The sequence below is a fragment of the Mauremys reevesii genome, linkage group 14 (genome assembly GCF_016161935.1).
Source record: "Mauremys reevesii isolate NIE-2019 linkage group 14, ASM1616193v1, whole genome shotgun sequence".
NCBI lineage: Eukaryota > Metazoa > Chordata > Testudines > Geoemydidae > Mauremys > Mauremys reevesii.
The window spans coordinates 31,040,106-31,065,073 of record NC_052636.1 but is presented as its reverse complement, the minus strand read 5'-3'; the positions used below and the strand labels follow the sequence as shown (position 1 = coordinate 31,065,073).

General features: G+C 45.9%; 1 protein-coding gene across 1 annotated transcript in view; it reads right to left on the bottom strand.

Annotated features, from left to right (window-relative positions):
* Window positions 1-9,660: 9,660 nt before the first annotated feature.
* The window catches only part of LOC120381587 (zinc finger protein 271-like), a gene marked incomplete at its 3' end in the record, with an annotated part of 97,297 nt that continues 81,989 nt past the window's right edge, over window positions 9,661-24,968 (bottom strand). The window contains exon 3 of the mRNA XM_039499746.1: window positions 9,661-10,222. Coding sequence (XP_039355680.1) covers window positions 9,661-10,222 — 562 coding nt within the window. The remainder of the gene's footprint in view (window positions 10,223-24,968) is intronic.

The window sequence follows — 24,968 nt, the reverse complement described above, 5'->3', positions numbered from 1 at the left end:
TAGGCAGCAAGCCGGCTAGACAGGGAAACATCAGACGCTGCTCCCAATGCTGCACTCAGTTTTTCAGAAATTAGTCGACTTTAAGGCCAGAAGAGACCATTAGAGCATCTAATTTGACCCCCTGCATGTCACAGGCCTCCTGTAGGACACAATAGCTACTTTTGGGGCAAACACATTCCAGAAAGGCATCTAGTCTTCATTAAATGACATCAAGAGATGGAGAATCCACCACTTTCCTTGGTAGCTTGTTCCTGTGGTGAATCATCCTCGCTGTTGAATATTTTTGCCTTAGTTGTAATATGAATTTGTCTCTTTTCACCTTCCAGCCACGGGGTCTTGTTATGCCTTTCTCTGCTAGATTAAAGAGCCCCTTAATAGCCAATATTTTCTCTCCCTGAAGGCACTTCAACACTTCAATGAAGTCACCTTTCAACCTTCTTTTGATAAGCTAAACAGGTTGAGCTCTTTCAATAGCTCACTAGAAGACATTTTTCTCCAGCCCTCAGGACATTTGGTGGCTCTTTGCTGCCCCAGCTCCAGTTTCACAACATGTTTTTCAACTGAGGACACCAAAACTGGAGGCAGTATTCCAGTATCAGTCTCACTGATGCCGTGTCACCTCCTGTGACGTTATTGACATAATCTGTAACTGTATAGATCACCGTTGCGACCGCTGTTCTATATTTGAAGCCAATATTGTAGAAAGGTTGTCGTGTAAGGGGTCTATGGAGAGGTTCTGATTGGCTGATTATAATGATGCCATCTCTAGATGTGTATCATTTTTGTAGTTGACGTTATAAGTATTGGCTCTGTTCTGTCATTATTTCAAACTTGTGCTCTGCTTCCGGGGAACAGCCCAGACAAGTTGGTGTCAGTTCTGCCTAGCCTGCTTGATGGCCCATTAAGGACCATCAGCTACACAATCGACCCACTGAGAGAAGGCAGATACGCCTTGTGACTCAGCAAGGTCTGCAGGGACCTGCCTATGGAGAGAACGCTAAGGTTTTTCTATGCCACGTGCTGGATAGAGTGTCCTTGGGACAAAGAAAGCAAAGACCACATGGCAAGAGACTATAAAAGGCTGATACCTCATCTCCATCTTGTCTTCAATCATGCTTCATACCTCTGGAGGGACTTTGCTACAAACTGAAGCTCTAGACAAAGGACTGAATGGCCCATCCCAGCGGGGGATGTACTCCAGAGACTTGATTTGAACTTGCAGTTTATTCCATCATTGCTACAAGCCTGAACCAAGAACTTTCCCATTACTGTATGTGAAGGGTTAAAATCCATGTGCATTTTATATAACAACCTGGTCTATGGATTGTGCCAGCTCTTTTCCAGACCCGAAGTCCAGACTATGGTCTAGCCCACTATGACTCTTTTGATGGTTTAAATTACACTCACAGGCACTGATGATAGAGTTACTGAAAGTTTGGGAGTTAGGAGCTGATAGGTCAGTGGTCCAGTCCCCTCACAGATGACCCCGACCCTCTGGGACAGGGGCAGGTCTGAGCTATCACACCAAATGCCTCATTGTGGCTGCCAGAATCTATGGGCGGCTCATTTAGTTTACACTGAGGGTTGAGTCCTGCTTCGTGCACCATGTGTGAGAATGAAAATCCTAAACCGCACTTTGAAATAACAAAAGCAGCAGGACGTGTTATTGTCCCTGCCCCAAAGCAGACAGACCGATGGAGAAATGCCATTGAGACCAGGGTAATACTCCACTGCCGTTCTACCTTTTTTACTTGCTAAACTCCTCCCAGCCTTGTGGGGTCTCAGAGCCCGGTACTGAGCCTGAGCCGAGATGTCTACACTGCAAATTTACCACCCCACAGCCCAAGCCCTGGGAGCCTGAGCTGGTATGGGGCAGCCCTGGGTGTTACATTGCAGTGTGGACATAAGCCTATTGTGTTTCATTTCTTAGGTTCTGCTGCCATCGTGTGGCCATTTCCTTCCCCTCCTTTCTGTCCAAAGCGCAGAGCCCAGTTCCTCCAGAGGGAGAAGGACATCTTTCTTCTTTCCTTCCTCAACAGCCCCCTTCCCTGGAGAGCCCTTTGCTGGGGTCTGTGGGGGGAACAGCCGTTTCTGAGGATTAATTTCATATTAATGGTGTTGATCTATAGATTTTACAGCCAGACTAGATCACTAGGTACCTCTGCTCTGACCTGATTCAGAACAGAGTCCAGAGAATTTTACCCAGTGACTCCTACATCCACCCCAAGATCTTCTGGCTGAACGAGGGTTCATTCAGAAAGTCATCGTGTTTGGGTGTAAAGGTGTGAAATGATGGGGAAATTGGCCCCTCTCTCAAGTTTAAATGTTGTCACTTCTACATCTAGACCGGGGTGGCCAACCTGAGCCTGAGAAGGAGCCAGAATTTCCCAGTGTAACTGCCAAACGTGCACCTTTGTATGCAACTACTGAGTCAATTGTGAACCTTCCCATCATTGTCCTTTGCTCTTAATCCTGAGGCTATTGCCCCATCATGGGGCCATTTCCTGCCTCTCTTTCATACAGAAGCACAATTTTCTTTGCACAGACACAGGAACAGCAAGATCTTTCTCTGTCCCTTGTGCAAAGCAGGGGGGCAAATTCCATGGAAACAATGGACAAACAGGGGGCTATGGGCACATCCAGCCCTGTCCGTGAGATGTTCCCTCCCCTCTTTCTTTATGCCCCTGTTGTTATTTCATGGATTGTCTGGGATAGGGAAAAAGCTGAGATCACTCCAGGTGGAGGGGAAAAGAACCCTGAAAATCTCAGGACCCAACCCTGCTACCGGGATCACTGAGGTGCTGGGAATCTGCCTGGGAAAGGGACTGTGTGAATTGTCAAGGTGGGGAACGAATAACAATCTACAACTAGATCCACCTCATTAACCACCGACACAGGCTAATCCTGCTGCCAATAGAAGGGAAACTGGGAGTGATTCTTTGCTGTTCAGCCATGGAAACAGTGACCCAATTGCACCGCAGTGAATGTGCTGGGGAAACCTAGAGTTTGCAGGCAGGTGGAAATAGCAGATCCGAGAAACACCTGGAGCTCCCCACACCACTTCTGCCACTAGGGTGAGGTGTTGAGCTGCTCACAGCATCCCCCACTATGACCTTGCAGCAGGGGATTGCCGCACCCCCAACCCAATGCAGGGGAGATGGCTGAGTGTATCTCTGCACCCTGAGACCAGGGCACCCACTCTCTGCCCCACACATAGAATCTGGCCCTGCTGAAAAGTGACACCTATGAATAAGTCACCTCCAGGAGAGCAGGATTGGTCCTCAGAGAGGGGAATGGGCTTCTCGTGAAGCTTATAGGTCACTGGATGCTCTGGAAACAGGAGGGCTCTGAGTGTAACCCATAGCAAACACAACCTGCTAGGGGATATAGCTCAGTGGTTGAGAACATACTTTGTATGTATGAGGCCCTGGGTTCAATCCCCAGCATCTTCATGATCATTTTTTCACCCTGCTGCTTTCCTCATGCCCAGAGGGGATGTGGCTCACCAGTCTCCCTGCACCAGTTTCAGTCCTGCTCAGTGAAGGGCAAGTGACAATTGCATGGAAGATCTGCGGGGGAGTGTTTCTGCTCCTAAGTCACCTTGGTATGTTTAAGATTCCCACCCGCTGTGCTGCTTGGGACAATGGTAGATGAGAAGGGCGAATCCTCCAGCACTGGAGGGAAAGGTCCCATCTGCACAGACTGAGAGGCAAGGAAACAGAGGGGCAGTCAGTGCTCAGGGAGGAGAGCGGTCAATGATTTACTCCCAGCAGGGGACACTGTCTTTTTGAGTATCAGAGGGGTAGCCATGTTAGTCTGGATCTGTAAAAGGTGACAGAGTCCTGTGGCACCTTCTAGACTAACAGACGTATTGGAGCATGAGCTTTCGTGGGTGAATCCCCACTTCGTCAGATGAATGGAGTGGGAATTCTATGACTGGCTAGCCAACTACAAAAGCAGTTTCTCCTCCCTTGGTGATCACACCTCAACTGCTAGAAGAGGGTCTCATCCTCCCTGATTGAAGTACCTTGTTATCTCTAGACTGGTTCTTGCCTGCATACTTATACCTGCCCCTGCAAATTTCCACTACATTCACCTGACGAAGTGGGATTCACCCACGGAAGCTTATGCTCCAATACGTCTGTTAGTCTGTAAGGTGCCACTGGACTCTGTCTTTTTGAGGCGAGTGCTGCTGGCTTGAGATGGTGCTGACGATGGATAGAAAAAAGGCTGGAGTCAATGACAGATGGGACCACAGAAGGGGAAGGGGAATGGCAGCCCCACAGAAGGTCCTGGGTGCTCAGATGCCCCCAGTTATTGCACGCTGGCCTGTCCTAGAGAGAGAAAAGACACCGAGGGATCCAGCCCCCCTACAGTGATCCCATGGACAAGAACCTGGTTAGGAGTGGGGTGAAGGTTCCCTCTGAGCAAAGGGGAGCTGAAATCACTCCGTGTCCTGGAATTTAAGCAATGAAAGCTTCAAACCCTGCACGGGTGTGGGCTGAGGTGCATCAGCAGAAGATTGGGCTGGACAGGGGTGGCAGTCAGAGGGTTGGGGTGCAGGAGTGGGTGTGGGGGGCAGGCTCTTGGAGGGAGTTTGGGTGCAGGTGTGGGGTCTGGGCTGGGGCAGGGGGTTGGGGTTGCAGGAGAGGGTGAGGGGTGCAGCATTTACCTCGGGCATCTCCTGAAAGCAACCCGCAGCCCCTAAGCTGGAAGGCCGGGGGCGTCTCTGCACACTGCTACCCACAGACTCCACCCCCGCAGCTCCCATTGCCACAGTTGGCAGTTGGGGCAGCGGCAACATGTGGAGACCCTCCACCCCAACAGTTGTTCTTCTCACAGTTGGCTGATGGGGGGGAAGCAGGGGATCTCCCAAATCTGGGGGAATCTCTCTGTGCCCCACTTAGTTCTCCATCCTGTCTCCCCCTAACCACGCACACCACTCCCCTCCCCATTATCAGTGTTTTAGAGAGACCCCTCCCTCCCTTTATGGGATACAGACTCTCTGTGACAGAGACTGACTGGGGCTCCTCTCTGCATGGCCCCAGTGGGGAAGGAAAGAGACTGGGGGAGGGGGAGAAGATGGGCAGAAGGAGTCTAATGGGGCAAAGCCAGAATAGAGGAGATTTTCTTCCTGTTAAAATGTACTGGAGTCTCATCGCTGAAAAGCCGCATCTTGAGTTAAGTTTGAACCAGCAGCCTTTCAATTACCAGGCAAAGGTGTGAACCACAGAGACTGATAACTGCCTGCTTCCCAAATGTGTTTAAAAAACATCTTCAGGGGTGCAACTGGTTAGTGCAGAGGGGCCATCTGTTGGGGTTATGAGTTCAAGCTTTCTCTCAAGACCTTGTTTCTCTTACCTGTGTAGTTTGTTTTGCCTAATTCATACACAAAGTGCTATAGTAGAAAAAGGAGAGTAAGTTCTAAAATGTAGAGGTGGGTGCATACTTTAGAAACATCCCCCCTGTGCTGCCATTAGTTCCAGCAGATTGTTCACTGGAAGGGCAAATTGATTTCTTTGCTGCTGAGAAAGATGCCAGGACAGGTCTGTAGGCACCAGATCTCCCTGCTTCTTCCAGCTCCTTCCCTGCCCCAGTCACTGCTGTAGGAGGATCCTATATGCACTGAGCCTAAACATTTTCCTGGGCCTTCTTAGCATAGTTGGCAGCATGTCAGTTTCATACTCAGTAGGTCCTGAGCTCATACCTCAGAAAAGACAATGGTTTTCTGCTCCCTGCTTCAGATTTTCTAAAGGAAATCAGAGAAAAGAAGCTATAGGAGAGTGGTTCCTAGAAAAATCTGTGTGTTAGAGTGTCTAAGGCATTAACTTTTCCTTCTCTGTGGAGTTTGTATTCTCCATAGAGCAAAATAAAACAAAAACATGCAAGTCTAAGACTAATACAGTATGAAACTCAATACAGATAAAATCTCACCCTCAGAGATCTTCCAATAAGCTTCTTTTGCAGACTAGACTTATTTCTTGTCTGGGCCCAATCTTTGCACCTGGTATAGTCCTTGTTCCAGCTCAGGTGGTAGCTAGGGGATTTCTCATGACTGCAGCCACCTTTCTTTCTGTTCCACCCCCTTAAACAGCTTTGGTACAAGGCAGGAATCTTTTGTCTCTCTCCTGGGGAAAAGCCCCAGGTTTAAGATGGATTCCTGTACCAGGTGACATGGTCACATGCCCTGTGAGACCCCAAGCCTTCATTGTTCCTGGCCTGACTCACAGATGGTGCAGGACAGAGCCATCTCCAGTCAATTGTCCTGGTTAATGGGAGCCATCAAGAGTCCAAACCACTATTAATGGCCCACACTTTGCATCATTACAACAGGACCTCAGAGTTATAGTTCATATTTCTAGCTTCAGATACAGGAATGATTGGTTCATACAAATAGGCTGAACACACACAGTAGATAATAAGCTTTGTAATGATACTGCACAAGAGACCTTTTGCATGAAGCATGTTCCAGTTACATTATATTCACACTCATTAGCATATTTTCATAAAATCATCAACATCACAGCAGGGAAAGGGTTTTACTGCGGCACCTGGGAGCAGTTGAGTTTCATGTTCAGGCTCTGCTATGAGTTCCTCCAGGTTTCCTTAAGCACACAGGGCCCTTAGCGGGTACTCTCGATACAGGAATGGCCCAGATACAATGAAGTGATGGGAATTGCATTTTCCTTTTTAATTTTTGAATTTCCAATGACATTTCTGTTTGTGATTTTGTTTTGCTTCGTATAACTGTGTTTTCTCAGGGACTTGATATTTACCAGGCTAACTAACAGCTAATAACGGGAGACTTCCAAGCAGGGCGTGGGCGAGCAGAAAAGAACTGTAAGAGATGCTGGTTTTCGACCTTGTGTTAGATAAGAATAGAATGCAGAAATTGCTGAGAGAAGTAAGCTATCAGAAAGGAATATGTACAAACAAAATGCAGTTGTTGCTCCTTACTGTATGTCACAAAAGGTATAAATGCTTGCCTTAATTGTTTATCTAACCGAGACGTACCTCGGGAGGGGAAACTCTGCCTGTCTGTACTCTCCCGAATAACTGCAGTTGCTCGAAATAAACAGCATAATATAATAACATTTAACATCTCTGTGGTGGGAAGAACATCTCAACAGCCCAACACTGTGGCATTTGATTTCAAAAAGGAGAACTATACAAAAATGAGGGGGTTAGTTAAACAGAATTTAAAAGGTACAGTGACTAAAGCGAAATTCCTGTAAGCTGCATGGACACTTTAACGACACCATAATAGAGGCCCAACTTAAATGTATACCCCAATTTAAGAAACACAGTAAAAGAACTAAAAAAGAGCCACCGGGGCTTAACAACCATGTAAAAGAAGCAGTGAGAGACAAAAAGACTTCCTTTAAAAAGTGGAAGTCAAATCCTAGAAAGGAGCATAAACATTGCCAAATTGTAGGTGACAAATCTGAGGAACTGTCACAGACTGAAGTGTCACTAGAGGAGGTTTTGGAATTAATTGATAAACTCAACATTAACAAGTCACCGGGACCAGATGGCATTCACCCAAGAGTTCTGAAAGAACTCAAATGTGAAGTTGCGGAACTATTAACTATGGTTTGTAACCTGTCCTTTGAATCGGCTTCGGTACCCAATGACTGGAAGTTAGCTAATGTAACGCCAATATTTAAAAAGGGCTCTAGAGGTGATCCCGGCAATTACAGACCAGTAAGTCTAACATCGGTACCGGGCAAATTAGTTGAAACAATAGTAAAGAATAAAATTGTCAGACACATAGAAGAACATAAACTGTTGGGCAAAAGTCAACACAGTTTCCGTAAAGGGAAATCATGTCTTACTAATCTATTAGAGTTCTTTGAGGGGGTCAACAAACATGTGGACAAGGGGGATCCGGTGGACATAGTGTACTTAGATTTCCAGAAAGCCTTTGACAAGGTCCCTCGCCAAAGGCTCTTACATAAATTAAGCGGTCATGGGATAAAAGGGAAGGTCCTTTCAAGGACTGAGAACTGGTTAAAAGACAGGGAACAAAGGGTAGGAATTAATGGTAAATTCTCAGAATGGAGAGGGGTAACTAGTGGTGTTCCCCAAGGGTCAGTCCTAGGACCAATCCTACTCAACTTATTCATAAACGATCTGGAGAAAGGGGTAAAAAGTGAGGTGGCAAAGTTTGCAGATGATACTAAACTGCTCAAGATAGTTAAGACCAAAGCAGACTGTGAAGAACTTAAAAAAGATCTCACAAAACTAAGTGATTGGGCAACAAAATGGCACATGAAATTTAATGTGGATAAATGTAAAGTAATGCATATTGGAAAAAATAACTCCAATTATACATAAAATATGATCGGGACTAATTTAGTTACAACAAATCAGGAAAAAGATCTTGGAGGCATCATGGATAGTTCTCTGAAGATGCCCACGCAGTGTGCAGAGGCGGTCAAAAAAGCAAACAGGATGTTAGGAATCATTAAAAAGGGGATAGAGAATAAGACTGACGATATTATTACCCTTATATAACTCCATGGTATGCCCACATCTTGAATTCTATGTACAGATGTGGTCTCCTCATCTCAAAAAAGATATACTGGCATTAGAAAAGGTTCAGAGAAGGGCAATTAAAATGATTAGGGGTTTGGAACGGGTCCCATATGAGGAGAGATTAAAGAGGCTAGGGCTTTTCAGCTTGGAAAAGAGGAGACTAAGGGAATATGATAGAGGTATATAAAATCATGAGTGATGTGGAGAAAGTAGATAAGGAAAAGTTATTTACTTCCATAATACAAGAACTAGGGGCCACCAAATGAAATTAATAGGCAGCTGGTTTAAAACAAATAAAAGGAAGTTCTTCTTCACACAGCGCACAGTCAACTTGTGGAACTCCTTGCCTGAAGAGGTTGTGAAGGCTAGGACTATAACAGGGTTTAAAAGAAAACTGGATAAATTCATGGAGGTTAAGTCCATTAATGGCTATTAGCCAGGATGGGTAAGGAATGGTGTCCCTAGCCTCTGTTTGTCAGAGGATGGAGATGGATGGCAGGAGAGAGATCACTTGATCACTGTCAGTTAGGTTCACTCCCTGGGCTGCTTCTGCTCTACAACTATAATTGTCTTTTTACACCAAAATCACTAACTTGAGCACCCAATTCCATGTACAGTCCTAGTGGATGTAAGGCACAGGTAACTTTTGCCTCAGGGTAGCTTGTTGGCATCAACCCTCTCTCCCCCACCTGGAGCTGATGAAATTCCTGGCTGGAGGGACACACGCTCTTACAAGTCAAAAGGGAAGGAGCTGATAGAAAAGATCACAGGACTGACCCCAAAGAACGGTGAGCTGCAAAAGGGAGAAGCAGGCAACTCATCTGGCAGAGCTGAGAGACCACAGTGAAGATGGTGGAAAGATCACTATATTGGAATTAGCAAATGTGATTTTTTAAAACAAATCTTTGGAAAGCCCTAATAAAGGCATTTCTTACAGTTCTCTCCGATTTGGATTTTCTGATATCTAATAGGGAATGACATCTGATTGAAGCTTTTCCCAAATGCAGAGCATGTGTAGGGTCTCTCTCCACTGTGGATTCTACGATGTCTGATAAGGGTTGAGCGCTGACTGAAGCTTTTCCCGCACTCAGCGCACGTGTAGGGCTGCTCTCCTGTGTGGATTCTCTGATGTCTGATAAGGTGTGAGCGCCGACTGAAGCTTTTCCCGCACTCAGAGCACGTGTAGGGCATCTCTCCTGTGTGGATTCTCCGATGTGTGATAAGGATTGAGCGCTGACTGAAGCTTTTCCCGCACTCAGCGCACGTGAAGGGCGTCTCCCCTGTGTGGATTCTCTGATGCGTGATAAGGTTTGAGCGCGAATTGAAGCTTTTCCCGCACTCAGCGCACGTGTAGGGAGTCTCCCCTGTGTGGATTCTCTGATGTGTGATAAGGTGTGAGCGTTGACTGAAGCTTTCCCCGCACTCAGCGCACGTGTAGGGCGTCTCCCCTGTGTGGATTCTCTGATGTCTGATAAGGTGTGAGCGCCGATTGAAGCTTTTCCCGCACTGAGCGCACGTGAAGGGCGTCTCCCCTGTGTGGATTCTCTGATGTCTGATAAGGTGTGAGCGCCGACTGAAGCTTTTCCCGCACTCAGCGCACGTGTAGGGCGTCTCCCCTGTGTGGATTCTCTGATGTCTGATAAGGTTTGAGCAACAACTGAAGCTTTTCCCGCACTCAGCGCACGTGCAGGGCATCTCTCCTGTGTGGATTCTCCGATGTGTGATAAGGATTGAGCGCTGACTGAAGCTTTCCCCGCACTTGTGGCATGTGTAGTGTGTCTCTTCCAAGTTGATTCTCTCATGTGTAATAAGGTCTGAGAGGCTACTGAAGTTCTCCTCTGGCCTCTGCTGAGTCTCAGAGGCTTTTACTGTTTCTCGGAGTGCACAACTCCTGGAAACATTCCCTTTGGGTCTTTCTGATAACGTCCCATGTGGTGCTCCTTGCTCAGCATCTTCCTGCTGGGGTTTCTGCTCCTCATTCTCACGCACCATCCTATCACCTGATGGGAGACAGAGAGAATCCAGACATAGGTCACTCCCTATGCCTGAGAGAAAGGAAATCTCAGAGACAGGAATTTTAAAAGGGATGAACAAACCAAAATATGTGCAGGAGAGATCAAACCTATCAGGAGCTGATTTTCCCCAGAGGAGAGAGGAAGGGATCAGTTTTGGTCTGCATTTCACCAGAACATGGAGGGGGGAAAGTGGGATCAGGTAGGGATCTGCTGCCAGTTGTTAGTCAGGATAGGTGGGAAGCCATGAGTGACATCTGCCTAATTATTCCACATCTGCAGGGAACAATCCTGAACTTGGAGAGCTCACAAGGTCTTTGTAGGGCATCCCGAATGTTTCCTGTATTCACGGACAGTTTTTGACTTGCTTTAACCAAGTCCTCACCTGTGCAGGCAGCTCTTGGAAGCACTTCTTTCTCAGAACCCTGGAGGTCCAGGACCCACGGCTCTTCCTCGTTCAAGCTGTGAGACCACATCAGGTTTGGAATTTAGATACCCTATGCCAGACAAAGAAAACAAGGGAGGTCGGTGGAATTTGTGGGATACTTGTCACAAAGAATATTCCATGGTTTTAAGCTCAGATCATTTTTAAGCAGTAACATCCCAAGACCAGCTTCCTTGGCTCCAAGTGGCAGGAGAGTTATTATTATTATTAATCATACGCATTACCTAAGTGCCTAAGGACCAACTAACAGTGTGTCTCCATTGTGCTAGGCACAGTACAAATGCAGAATAGTAGATGGCCCGTGCTCTGAAGAATTTACAGTCTAAATAGACAAGACAGACACAGCATGGGGGAAGGGGTAGAACCCTCTGTTAGAATGGCGATATTCAGGCCTGCCTGCAAAGCCTTCCCCACACACTTAGGTGTATTTTTATCAGTTAGCTAGTTACAGGAGTATGAAAACAAAGAATCAAAATCACAGTGTGCCTGTGTCTGGGCCTTCTCTCACTAGGACAGCCTGAGGCCTTGTTCTTAGGCTAAGGCCTTTGGCTAAGCAGCAGGGGCAGCCATAAGCTGGGAAGCGAAGGGTCACATCCTCACATCCCAAACCAGTCACACTGAAATAAGGTGCTATTGGGCTGTTAGGAAGACAGTCCTGTCTGGATCTTAAGATGGTTAAAGAAACCTTAATTTGATAGCATTCTGTATGGCAAGAAATCACTTATCTATGGTTGTGGTTGTGAAACCCTCATTTCTGTATTGCTTTATCTTTATGGCCACCACTTTTACATTGTTAATCGGTCTGGTTCTCTAATTGTTTCTCTCTCCTGTATAATTAATGTTGCCAGGTGTAAGTTAATTAGGGTAGTGGTTTATAATTGGTTAGAGCAGGAGTAGGCAACCTATGGCGGCACACGAGCTGATTTTCAGTGGCACTCACACTGCCCAGGTCCTGGCCACCGGTCCAGAAGGCTCTGCATTTTTAATTAATTTTAAATGAAGCTTCTTAAACATTTTAAAAACCTTACTGACTTTACATACAATAGTTCAATTATGTATTATAGACTTATAGAAAGAGACTTTCTAAAAACGTTAAAATGTATTATTGGCACATGAAATCTTAAATTAGAGTGAATAAATGAAGACTCAGCACACCAATTCTGAAAGGTGGCGACGCCTGGGTTAGAGAATTATGTCACAATATGTTAGAATTGGTTAGTTAAATTTCAGCACAATTATTGGTTAAGGTATAGCTGAGACTATTACTCTATAAATGGGGTCAAACTGGAGGGGGGAAGGAAATTGGAATAACAGAATATCAGGGTTGGAAGGGACCTCAGGAGGTCATCTAGTCCCACCCCTGCTCAAAGCAGGACCAATCCCCAACTATATCATCCCAGCCAAGGCTTTGTCAAGCCTGACCTTAAAAACCTCTAAGGAAGGAGATTCCACCACCTCCGTGGGGAACTCATCCCAGGGCTTCACCACCCTCCTAGTGAAATAGTGTTTCCTAATATCCAACCTAAACCTCTCCCATTGCAACTTGAAATCATTACTCTTTATTCTGTCATCTGCTACCACTGAGAACAGTCTAGGCCTGGTCTACACTGGGGGGGGAGTTCGATCTAAGGTACGCAACTTCAGCTACGCGAATAGCGTAGCTGAAGTCGAATACCTTAGTTCGAATTACTTACCCGTCCTCACGCCGCGGGATCGACGTCCGCTGCCTCTGTCGACTCCGCCACCGCCGTTCGCGGTGGTGGAGTTCGGAGTCGACAGGAGGTTGCGTTCGGAGTTCAATATATCACGTCTAGATGAGACGCGATATATCGAACTCCGAGAAATAGATTGCTACCCGCGGATCCGGCGGGTAGTGAAGACGTACCTCTAGATCCATCCTCTTTGGAACCCCCTTTCAGATAGTTGAAAGCAGCTATCAAATCCCCCCTCATTCTTCTCTTCTGCAGACTAAATAATCCCAGTTCCCTCAGCCTCTCCTCAGAAGTCACGTGTTCCAGTCCCCTAACCATTTTTGTTGCCCCCCGCTGGATGCTTTCCAATTTTTCCACATCCTTCTTATAGTGTTGGGCCCAAAACTGGACACAGTGCTCCAGATGAGGTCCCATGAATGTTGGTTAGGGGGCGAACGGGAACAGGGACACAGGCAAGGCTCTGCAGCATCAGAGCTGGGAAGGGAACAGACTGTATCGGCGTATAGAGATAAGCCCAACTGGTGTGAAGGGCTTCGGAATATGTAATCTTATAGGTGTAAAAATTGTACAGACTATACCAGCCTGTGACATCATCAACGAAGTGCCCATTTGTGCCTGGGTAGGGGCCCTGCTCTGGGAGGGAGGATACAGCAAGGACTCAGGATCGGTGGCCGGGGTCGCTGTGCATAGGAGATGGGGAGGTTATGTGAGGAGAGGGGTCAAGTGTTAAAATAATAATATTTGGGGAAAAAATGTATAATAAAGTGAAACTGAACAGAAATAAAACTGGAGTGGAGGCTCTACAGCAACAAGGCTTCGGTAGGGATTCGGGGTAGAAAGAGAGGGTAGAAAGAGAGAACCTTTGTGTCTCCCAGCTGACAGACAGAGGCAGGGTCTTCACGTTTATCACATACCTACTAGCCAGAGCTTGATATAGGAGATGGGGCTGGCTCTGGACCCTACTAATGGCTCCCTGGTAGGAAACACTCCCCAAATAAAATATAAGAAAGAAAAGGGAAGTCAGTAGTAAAGAATATTAGTTAGAACAGGGGTAGGCAACCTATGGCACGAGTGCTGAAGGCAGCACGCAAGCTGATTTTAAGTGGCACTCACAATGCCCGGGTCCTGGCCACCAGTCCGGGGGGCTCTGCATTTTAATTTAATTTTAAATGAAGTTTCTTAAACATTTTAAAAGCCTTATTTACTTTACATATAACAATAGTTTAGTTATATATTATAGACAGAGAAAGATCTTCTAAAAATGTTAAAATGTATTACTGGCACTCAAAACCTTAAATTAGAGTGAATAAATGAAGACTTCTGAAAGGTTGCTCACCCCTGAGTTCGAAGGTCAGAATTGTAGAAAATTGGTAAGGGAAGTGTGACGTTACTGATATAAATTGGGACCATATAGAACATGGGTTGCAACCAAGGTCCTGTAGTGGCACCAAATCTGATGTAAAGGGGGTCAATATGAGGTGTCTAAGACCAGGTTATGGGTTGCTGGTTATGATTAGGCTGTCTGTATGTATGTATCATTTTGTAGTTGAAGTTATGAATATTAGCTCCATACTGTCTGTATTTCAAGCTGGTGCTGTGCTTCTGGGAGACATCCCAGACAAGTTGGTGTTAGCTCTGCCTAGCCTGCTTGATGGCCCATTAAGGACCATCAGCTACACAACTGACCCATGGAGAGAAGGCAGACACCCCTTGTGACTCAGCAAAGTATGCAGGGACTGGCCCATGTGACCCCAGACTCCATTTTGCTGTAATTTTCCACAGTAAGGACAAAGAGGTTCTTACACCTGGAAAAGCCTATATAAGGCTGATGCCTCATCTCCATCTTTTCTTCAATCCTGCTTCTACCTCTGGAGGGACTTTGCTACATGCTGAAGCTCTACACAAGGGACTGATGACCCATCCCAGCGGGGGATGTTCTCCAGAGACTTGATTTGAACCTGCAGTTTATGCCACCACTGCTACAAGCCTGAACTAAGAACTTTGCCATTACTGGATGTAATTAATTCCATTTAACCAATGCTACCTCTCATCTCTACCTTTTTCCTTTTATGAATAAACCTTTAGATTTTAAAGGATTGGCAACAGCGTGATTTGTGGGTAAGATCTGATGTGTATATTGACCTGGGTCTGGGGCTTGATTCTTTGGAATCGAGAGAACCTTTTTCTTTTATTGGGGTGTTGGTTTTCATAACCATTCCTCCCCGGGACGGGTGGCACTGGTGGTGATACTGGGAGACTGGAGTGTCTAAGGAAATTGCTCGTGTGACTTGTGGTTAGCCAGTGGGGTGAAACCGAAGTCCTCTTTGTCTGGCTGGTTTGGTTTGCCTTAGAGGTGGAAAAACCCCTGTGACTGCCCTGTTTGAGCAAGTGGTCCTGAATTGGCACTCTCAGTTGGGTCCCGCCAGAACCGCCTCGTCAAGGAAGCTATCAGAAATCAATGACCAATCAATGAAAATAAGAAGGAAGTTTTGAAAAGTATATTAATCCTAACAATGGTAGTGATAAATTACTAGACGGAAATGGCAGAATTATCAAAAATAATGCAGAAGAGGTAAAAGTGTTCAATAAGTGTTCTCTCCTGGATTTGGAGAAAACAGATGCTGTACTTGTATCATAAGATGTTGACGATTTACACTCCTTCCATTCCAACAAGAACTCACAAGGACATTAAACAGCACCTATTACAGTTAGACATGTTTAAATAAGCAGGTCTGGATAACTTGTATCCAAGAGTTTTGAAAGACCTGGTGGAGGAGCGTGGTGGACTATTAATGTTGATTGTAATTAGGACTTGGAACACAGGGAAAATTCCAGAAGACTGGAATTAAGCTAATGCTGTGCCAATACTAAAAAGTGTAAAAGAGATGACCCAGCTAATTACAAGAGTGTCAGTCTGATATCAATACTGAGCAAAATAATGGAGCAGTCGATACTGGATTTTGTTAATAAAGAATTAAAGGAAGGTAATATAATTAGTACCTGTTAACAAAGGTTTAGAGAAAATAAGGATATCCTTATTAGATGAGATCAAAAGTTTGGTTGCAGTTAATATTATTGATGTAATATATCTAGACTTCTGTAAGGCATATGACTTGATTCAGCACAATATTTTGACTAAAAAACTAGAATGATACAAAATAAACACGGCATACATTAAATAGATTAAAAACTGGGATTGTAAATGGGGAACCATGGTCAAGTGGATTTATTTCTAGCGGGTTCCCACAAGGATTGCTTTTTGCCCGTGTGCTATTTAACATTCTTATCAATGACCTAGAACAGAATATAAAATCATCACGGATGAAGTTTGCAGTACCACAAAGATTGCGGGTGGTGGTAACTAATGAAGTGGCAGTAGATTCAGGCTCCAGCACTGGGAGTCAGAGAAGTTGTCCCAGCCCTGGCTGGAGGGTTATTTCCTGTTCCACAAAGAGGAGAAGTTCCATTCCCAAATCCCTTGAAATTAGGCCCTATCTGACACTACACCCCATATTCATCATAGTGGTATGGTTATAATATGATTAGGACATAATTATGATGCATTTTGTGCAAGATGTGTCATGTGCTGAATATGATTATCCTATTTGTGTGCATGGATCATGTTTGTATTTGAAGTTATGGATATTGACTCTGTATCTGTATTTCAAAGGTGCTTACTCTGGGTAACACCCACAACGAGGCTTTCAGGTACAACAATGAAGAAGCCAGACAGAGCTGATGGCTTATCAACAAAGAGAATGGATCGTGGAAGAGCTTAGCCTTCCTGTGAATGTTTCAGCCAGCCTATGAGTCATGGCTACTATGACTCAGCAGGACATGCTAGGACATGTGACTAGACCACATGACAACGAACTCCATTTTGGTACCTGTATTTTTCCACAAACTGGACTGGGAACTGAGTTTGGAACAAATGGTTCCTGCCATATGGAAAAGCTACATAAGGTGGGGAATGAGGCCAAGAGATGATGTCACACCCCACACAAGAGAACTCCTGGAAACACTTGAGGAACAAAGACTGAACTGGGGGAACTGCTGGTCCCAGGGTAAAGGGATTTCTAGCTTGTGTACGGAAACTTGGGGGACTGCTTGTACCATCAGTCAGGGTGAGAAATTGCTAATTCAAATTCTATCCATCTAGTATGTTAGGCTTAGTTTGAGTTTTTGGTTATCTGCTAAGTAATCTGCTTTGATCTGTTTGCTATCACTTAGAAGTGTTGGGATACGTTAGGGTTCAGTAAAACAGCTGGGAAGCTGCTAATGTGCTGACATGCATTGGGGACAAAGGCATAAGCAGGCAGTAATTCTTTGCTTAACAAATAAGTTGCCATATTTTTTCTCTCTCTGTTGCTTGTAAGAATTGACATTGATGCAGCTGCATGAGAAGTGTAGTTGCTGGAATGAATGTCCTTTGTGTGAAAGAAAGTAAAAGAAATGTTATCTCCCCATTCCCCTTCCTTTCCCAGCTACATAAACAAGCCCTGGCTTATGGCCCCTTCCTCCCTCCCCGAGAACTGCTCATTGACCCTTCCTCCATACCCTGAGAACTGCTGTTTAGGGAAATTTGTAGCAACACGTTATTGCAAAGAACGGTATTTTCAAGGTAAAAATGCCTCTATGATATGTGTAATACTGTGATAGTGGATAGGGGTGGGTATACTAATTGTATGAGTGTTTCTACTACTTAATAAGGGGTTTTGGGGTGTTGTAACGGATGTAGGTGTTTACATACAAATTTAGATAAAAGGCATGTGATGTAACTTATCCAGTACTTACTCGATAGTTGGGTCAAGGGGAACAAGTAACATAATAAAGAAGCCTGTATTCATATCCGCCTCTGGATCAACTGGCTCCTTTTTTGTTCTAACAATAATTACTTAAAATCTACCTTTCTGCCATTAATAAACTTGTTTTATGCTTTATCTTAATCAGTGCATTTTGAATGAAGTGTTTGGGGAAAAGCTGAGCTTGGTTAGCACAGGCTTGTTGTGCACATCTTTCCCATATCGAGGGGAAGGCGAACTATATTAATGAGCTTACATTATACAGATCCCTGTGCACTATAAGATGGTATAATTCTAAATTTATACTACAGCAGGTGTGCAAGGTTGGGGAGCTGGGAAATTGGCTGTTGTCGTCTATCTGTCCTTGAGTGGCTCAGGCAAAGCACTCAGGTAGCTCAGTTGGATGCATGGCGCCACCTGCTGTCGTGTTGGGTGATAACAGGCCCTGGAGAGGCTGGCTGAATCTCCAGCAAAGCAGTGTGAAAAGGGCCAGCCCAGCTTGAGGGTTAGAGGGCACAGCGGTTCCCAGAACCATCCCAGACTGCACCCCGGGGTGACAACCCATCACACCCTAAATTACATAAGTTTCAGCAGGTTTGTCACATCCTGTCCCCTCCCTTTCTCCACCCGAGATATTTCCTGCCTCCCACCACCTCCAGCAACTCCTACCCTCCTATGCATTTACTGCTCCTCTCCCTCCAAGCAGAACCCACCACCAGCTCCCTGAGAATCCCTTACCTGAGCCAGCTCCATTGCAGCCATTTCCTTCCCTTTGGGAGGATGAAATGATCTGGAGCAAAACGTGGACGTTAATCTGTAGCCTGCCAGGACGAGAAGGGCAATGTGAGAGAATGCAGAGGGGGCTTTTGTCCATTCCACATGCTGATTCCCCCCTGATTTTTCCCTGTTAATGGACACTCTAGGTTCTGCCACACTGTGAAGCACAGAGTGACCTTATTCCAGTACAGGCCTAGCCCCCTCCCACCATGGTGTAACCCTCTGAGACACGGTGAAACCCTCCCAGTAACATCCTCTGTTATACTTACCAAGTTTGCAGACAATACCAAGCTGGGAGGGGTTGCAAGTGCTTTAGAGGATAGACCAGGGAGGGAGAGCTCAGTGGTTTGAGCATCGGCCTGCTAAAACCAAGGCTGTGAGTTCAATCCCTGAGGGGGCCATTTAGGGATTTGGGGAAAAAATCTGTCTGGGGATTTGTCCTGTTTTGAGCAGGGGATTGGACTAGATACCTCCTGTGGTCCCTTCCAACCCTGATATTCTATGATTAAAATTCAAAATGATGTGGAGAAAAGGCTTGAAGTAAATAGGATGAAATTCAATTAGGACAAATGCAAAGTGCTTCATTTAGGAAGGAACAATCAGGTGCACACGTACAAAATGGGAAATTCCTGCCCAGGAAGGAGCACTGCGGAAAGGGAGCTGGGGGCCATAGTGGATCACAAGCTAAGTATAAGTCAACAGTGCAAAAGGCAAACATCATTCTGGGATGTATTTGAGGGAGTACTGTAAGCAAGACACAAGCAGTAATTCTTCCACTCCACCCTGTGTGGATTAGGCCATAACTGGAGTACTGTGTCCATTTGTGGGTGCCACATATGAGGAAAGATGTGGACAAATTGGAGAAAGTTCAGAGAAGAGCAACAAAAATGATTAAAGGTCTAGAAAACATGACCTATGAGGGAAGATTGAAAAAATTGGGTTAGTTTAGTCTGGAGTAGAGAGGTCATGATAATAGTTTTCAAGTACATAAAAGGTTGTTACAGGGATGTGGAAGAAAAAATTGTTCTTAACCTCTGAGGATAGGACAAGAAGTAATGGCCTTAAATTGCAGCAAGGGCAATTTAGGATGGAGATTAGGAAAACACTTCCTAACTGTCAGAGTGGTTAAACTCCAGAACAAATAGCGTAGGGAAGTTGTGGAATCTCCATCATTGGGGATTTTTAAGAGGAGGCTGGACAAACACCTCAGGGATGGTCTAGATAATACTGAGTCCTGCCTTGAGTGCAGGGGACTGGACTAGATGACCTTCCAAAGTCACTTCCAGTTCTATGATTCTATGAACCAAAGGCCAGTGAAGAGCAAAATCAAAGGAGTCACTCTGGGGATTCTCCCTGTCACTGTCCCCAAGGTATCAGATTAACTAAGTTGTTTGATGCTTTAGCCTTTGTAGAGTCTCTCCTGGGAGTGCCCCTTCATGGGCTGGGCCTAGTTTTAGCTTTTGACAAGCGTGACCCGGGGCTCTGAGACTGGGCCTTCTTGCCTCAGCACATCTTGTTTCTTTCTGTGGCTCCCCAGTGAGTCCCAATGAGTAGATACTCCTCATACAGACTGTGGACATAAGAACATAAGAGCTGCCCACTGCATCAGACCAATGGTCCGTCTAGCTCAGTGGCCAATGCCAGGTGCTTCAGAGGGAATGACCAGAACAGGGAATCCTCAAATGATCCACCCCATCACCCATTCCCAGCTTCTGGCAAACAGAGGCTAGAGACACCATCCCTGCCCAGCCTGCCTGTGACACTGGCAGATGAGGTGTTAGCTCTTGCAAAAGCCCCCATGTCTTCATTGAACAGGGACAAACGCATCGCTGGAATCAGTCTGACTCACCTGTGTTAGTATTAGGATTATAAGAATGCGCTTACACTTTATTGAATGCTTGTGAGTTGCTGCCTGGGTTAATATCTGACTAGTTGCATTGTGAGCCTCCGTGGCTCTGTAAATCACCAGACAGGAGAGAGACTTTACCTAGATGACGTGCTGATTGACAGCTGAATGCATTACACCCTGCCTGGCAGGAAAGGTTCATCAACACCAGATACACTATTATGCGATGTGAAAGACGACAAAAGACTGTTGTTGTGCTCTTCACTTCCCATTAGCTGACTTTGCAGCTCAGAGCACATGGCAGGAAGGGGATAAAAAGCCCCATACAGAAGGAACTGATTATCTGTATGCTGCTTGGACTCTGGGGGGCAAAGTTCCTAGGCATAAGCACGAGATCCCCAGCTGATTAGCCGTGGTTAGTCCTAAAGAATATGCAGAGCTTGCTTATTATAGAAGCTTCTATTACCTTTTGAAATTTAAGACTGTAACTCATCTGCATCTATAGGATTACCTGCTTTGACTTTGTAAACAACTCTCCTTTCCTTTTAAATAAGTCTTAATACAGGTTATTACAGGACTGGCTACAAGTATTGTCTTTGTTGTGAGATCTAAGATTCAATTGACCTCAGTAAGTGACTGGTCCTTTGGCATGAGGTCAGACTTGACTAAGCCCTGGCTGGGATGATTTAGTTGAGGATTGGTCCTGCTTTGAGCAGGTGGTTGGACTAGATACCTCCTGAGGTTCCTTCCAGCCCTGAGATTCTATGACTGGCAGTAACCTGAACATGGCTGTGATTCGTGGGGTAAGGCAGTGGTTCTCAACTAGGGGTCCTGGGCCCCCTGGGGGCCTCTAGCAGGTTTCAGGGCAGGGGCCAAGCAAGGGCAGCATTAGACTCACTGAGGCCCAGGGCAGAAAGCTCCAGTCCCAGCGCATGAGGCTGAAGTCCAGGGCCCTGAGCCCCACCACCCGGGGCTGAAGCCAAAGCCTGAGCAATGTAAATTTGTGGGGCCCCTGTGGCATGGTGCCCCGAGAGAGGAAGAAAGTGCCCTGAGGACGCAGCCAGAGGGCTGAGCCCTGACACACGACTGGCTCAGAGGGTCTCTGCAGTCAGGAAGGGCTCGCAGCGAGGGAAGCCTGGTAACTGATGGCTGGAGGGGTGAAGAGGTTTGGGGCATGTTGGGGGAAGAAGCATCTGGGACTGGATAACCTGGGGCTGGGCAGTCTCCATAGGGGACACTTGCTCCTCCTGTGCCCTTTCCACATCCTCTTGCGAGGCGAGAATGACCACCCTGTCCCCACCCCTAGCGGCAGCAGTGTCTCAGGACTCTCCCCAGTTGCACCCACTAACTCTCCTCCCATTTGGGGTATAGCTCGGGGCAACAAATTCCCACCAAGATGAACCCAGCTGGATGCTGCCTGTTCTGGTGCCACAGAGGCCTCTGGTGGGTGAAAGGCAGAACTGTAGCACTTCTCAGGCAGAACGTATCTTCTTCAAGCCAAAAAAAAAAAGAAATTCTGCGCTGGACGTGAATTCTGTGCATACGCAGCGGTGCAGAATTCCCACACGAGTAACTCACACTTGGCACAAACACAACCTGCTCCCTCCCATCTCTTCTCCCTATGTGTCGAGTCCCAGAGCTGCTGCTGTCATTAATGCACACAGGCTTTCACTCCCGTTAGTGCTGGCAAGACCCAATCCAGCGACAGGACTGAACCCTTATTTTCCTATCACATGGGACAGTCTCAGCTGAGGGGGAGGTGAGATGGGGAGGGGGTACAACGGGGAAAGTTGTTGTACCCATGTTGGTCCCAGGATAGCAAAGAGGTATTTTTAATTGGTTCTAAAACAATTACCTCACCCACCTTGTCTCTCCAAGAGATCTGAAAGTGGCAGGAGGAGACAAACAGGAAGACAGAGCTCAGGACTCTAAACCAAACATTTCAAACCCCTGGAAGAAACTACATTTCCCTTCTGCCCCTGGGTATGTTTGTATCCTCTATGAGGGACCACCCCATTCCCCTCACAGCAGCAACGGGAGACTGCAGCCAGCCCCAGATGGTCTTTCCCAATCCTGGGATGTTTGTTGTGACAAAGTTTGTGTGTGGTGGGTGCACGGGCTGGGGACACCTGGACTGATCTGCAGATTGGAAAGTCAGGGCAACTCTAGCACAGCTTGGGGCTGTGGGAGCAGTTCTGGAGCTGGGCCTCTGTCCTCTCTAGCTCCCATGGCAGATGGCTCTGGCAGCATCAAGTGGGTCCATCGCTGCAGGGGAAGGTTGGGGTCGTGTCTGAGATCAGGGTGAGAATTGGAGTGGGGGGTCTATGCCCAAGAATGGGGGTAGAATTCACCTCCCAACCCCTCTGCAGAGCTCAGCAACTAGGGCTTTATCCAGTGAAGTGAATTTCACTCTGGGTGACTTTGAGCCAGCCACTGAAAGATCCTTGTGCCTTCAGTTCCACACTGGCCACAGGAGTTTACTAGTTCTCCCTCCCCAGACTGCCGGGGCAGCCAGGGATAATTAGTGGGTTATGGGAATTAGAAGATGAAAATTCACTAAGAACAATGATATTTGTGTGTTTATTATTAAATCCCCAGACACCCACCAATCCCGTCCTCCTTCTGATGAGCTATAAATATCTAAGGGACTCAGCTACTGATCCTGCAGTCAGTTCCTGCCCTTTCCCACTTTCTAAAGCAGCACTTTTAAGAACAGGGCAGGGAAACATGTAAATATTTTGAACCAAATTCCAGGAGCTGCTGAACATGGAGAAGTTAAAATGAAACCAAGGTTCCGTCTCTCCGAGGACCTGGCCCCTAGTGCAAAATAAGACACTCCCCAGGAATCTGAAATGGCCACTTCATAACTGATAATCTTATTAATCTGTTCACTTCTGGGAATTACCACTAAGAGAAACAACCCAGTGACGGTGCTATCCTGAGGAAAAGGTCTCATGTGTCTTTAGATCATACCGATTTGTAATCTGGAACGATATACACTAAAATGCCTAATTCGTAGCCCCACGGCAATTGCCTGGTGTCACTACAGGGCAGAATTAAGGTTGGTGCCTTAGTTGTGAATTTCCATCCCTAGCATATTGCAATTGCTGCTAATTGGGATTGCCATAATTGATTGTGTATATTTCTTTCTTTTAATTTCAATAGATAGTGATATTTATTTTTAAGCCCTTTTTTCAATGTTTACAATTTCAATGTTCAGAGCTGTGGGAAGTTATGGGGGTCGTCAGACAATTATTTAATAACAGTAACTGTTGAGAGTCCAAAAGCCAAATCATAGAACTGTTCAAAGAGAAATTGTCAATGTCACACCCAAAATATACAGTGTAAATATCCTTAAATCAAACTCCACTTTCTCCAGAAGCATTTCTGTATATTACCTATATAAATATTTTTCATCTGTGTGTGTGTACAGTGAAATTAACATTTACTGCAATTTATTCATAAAAATCCAATCCTGTCAAGCATAATTTTAAGTAATGAAGTACTTGAATTCTTTCACTTCCTAGACTGGAATGTTTCACTTCAGGATAATTACACCCTCCCTGTGATGTATTTTACTCTCAGTACCGTAACCCTCTCGTGATGTAGCTCCTGTCTAGGAGCTCTGCTGAAGCCAGTGGCATTATGATCAGGTGACACTGACATGAGCAGAGACACATGGGGGAGGATGAGGTAACATGGAGGCTACCAGAGTTGAACGTGGCCGTTAGAGCAAACGCTCTCTTAGCCTCTCCTCTCTCCCACCTCCCAGAGTCAGTAATTCTGAATCGTTCCCTGAAATCTAAATAGCCCCAGTATGAGAGACAGTGATTAACGCAGGTACCTTAGGGGCTGCAGCGCCAACCCCCTGCCTGAATGAGGAGGGTGAAGAATTGCAGTAGAAATGGGTTAGGTTGGGAGAGGGCACAGCTGATGGGGGTCTGGGAGCTGAGTTGACCAAGAGGCCAGAACTCATGAGGGGGGTGGGTTGGGAGAAGAAGTCAACAGGACTGCGTAGAGGCATTTCAGTGTATTTTCTTCATTAACCATTCTGCCATGTAGACTCAGACTTTAAAGGTCAGAAGGGACCATTATGATCATCTAGTCTGACCTCCTGCACAAAGCAGGCCATAGAATCCTACCCATCCACTTCTATAACAAACCCCTAACCTACGTCTGAGTTACTGAAGTCTTCAAATTGTGGTTTGAAGCCCTCAAGCTGCAGAGAATCCTCCAGCAAGTGACCCATTTGGGCTTTGGCTACACTTGCAAATTTGCAGCGCTGCAGCAGGGTGTGAAAAAACACCCTCTCCAGCGCTGCAAATTGCGGCGCTACAAAGCGCCAGTGTGATCAGAGCCCCAGCGCTGTACATTAATCCCCACAGGGAGGTGGAGTACGGCAGCGCTTTGGAGTGCTAAGTGTAGCCAAAGCCTTGGAAACTTTTCATTCACATCTAAACACCTTGGAGCTAAGCTGGGTTGATGCATTTCCACTTACAGCGTACAGTTGTAATTAGGTGCTTAATCAGATGCTCATGCAGCACAAAGCAGTCAATAATGGGTGTGCTTTCATTCATTAACTGGACTGTGTGCTGTGCATCGCTTTGAAAAAGATGCTGTGAGGAGTGTCAAAATTTTAGGCATTAAGAAATGGTAAGTAGGTGTCAGTTCATTTCTCATGCTTTCTCCTAATTTTAATGTCAGTTTTGAATCAGTATTAATACCATGTTGTTTTAACAGAAGTAGGGTCCATTTATATAATTGTTTGCAAGATTTCATTGGATATTGTGAACCTGCCGTCTTCACCTTTTATTTTCAGATTCCTAAATACAACCC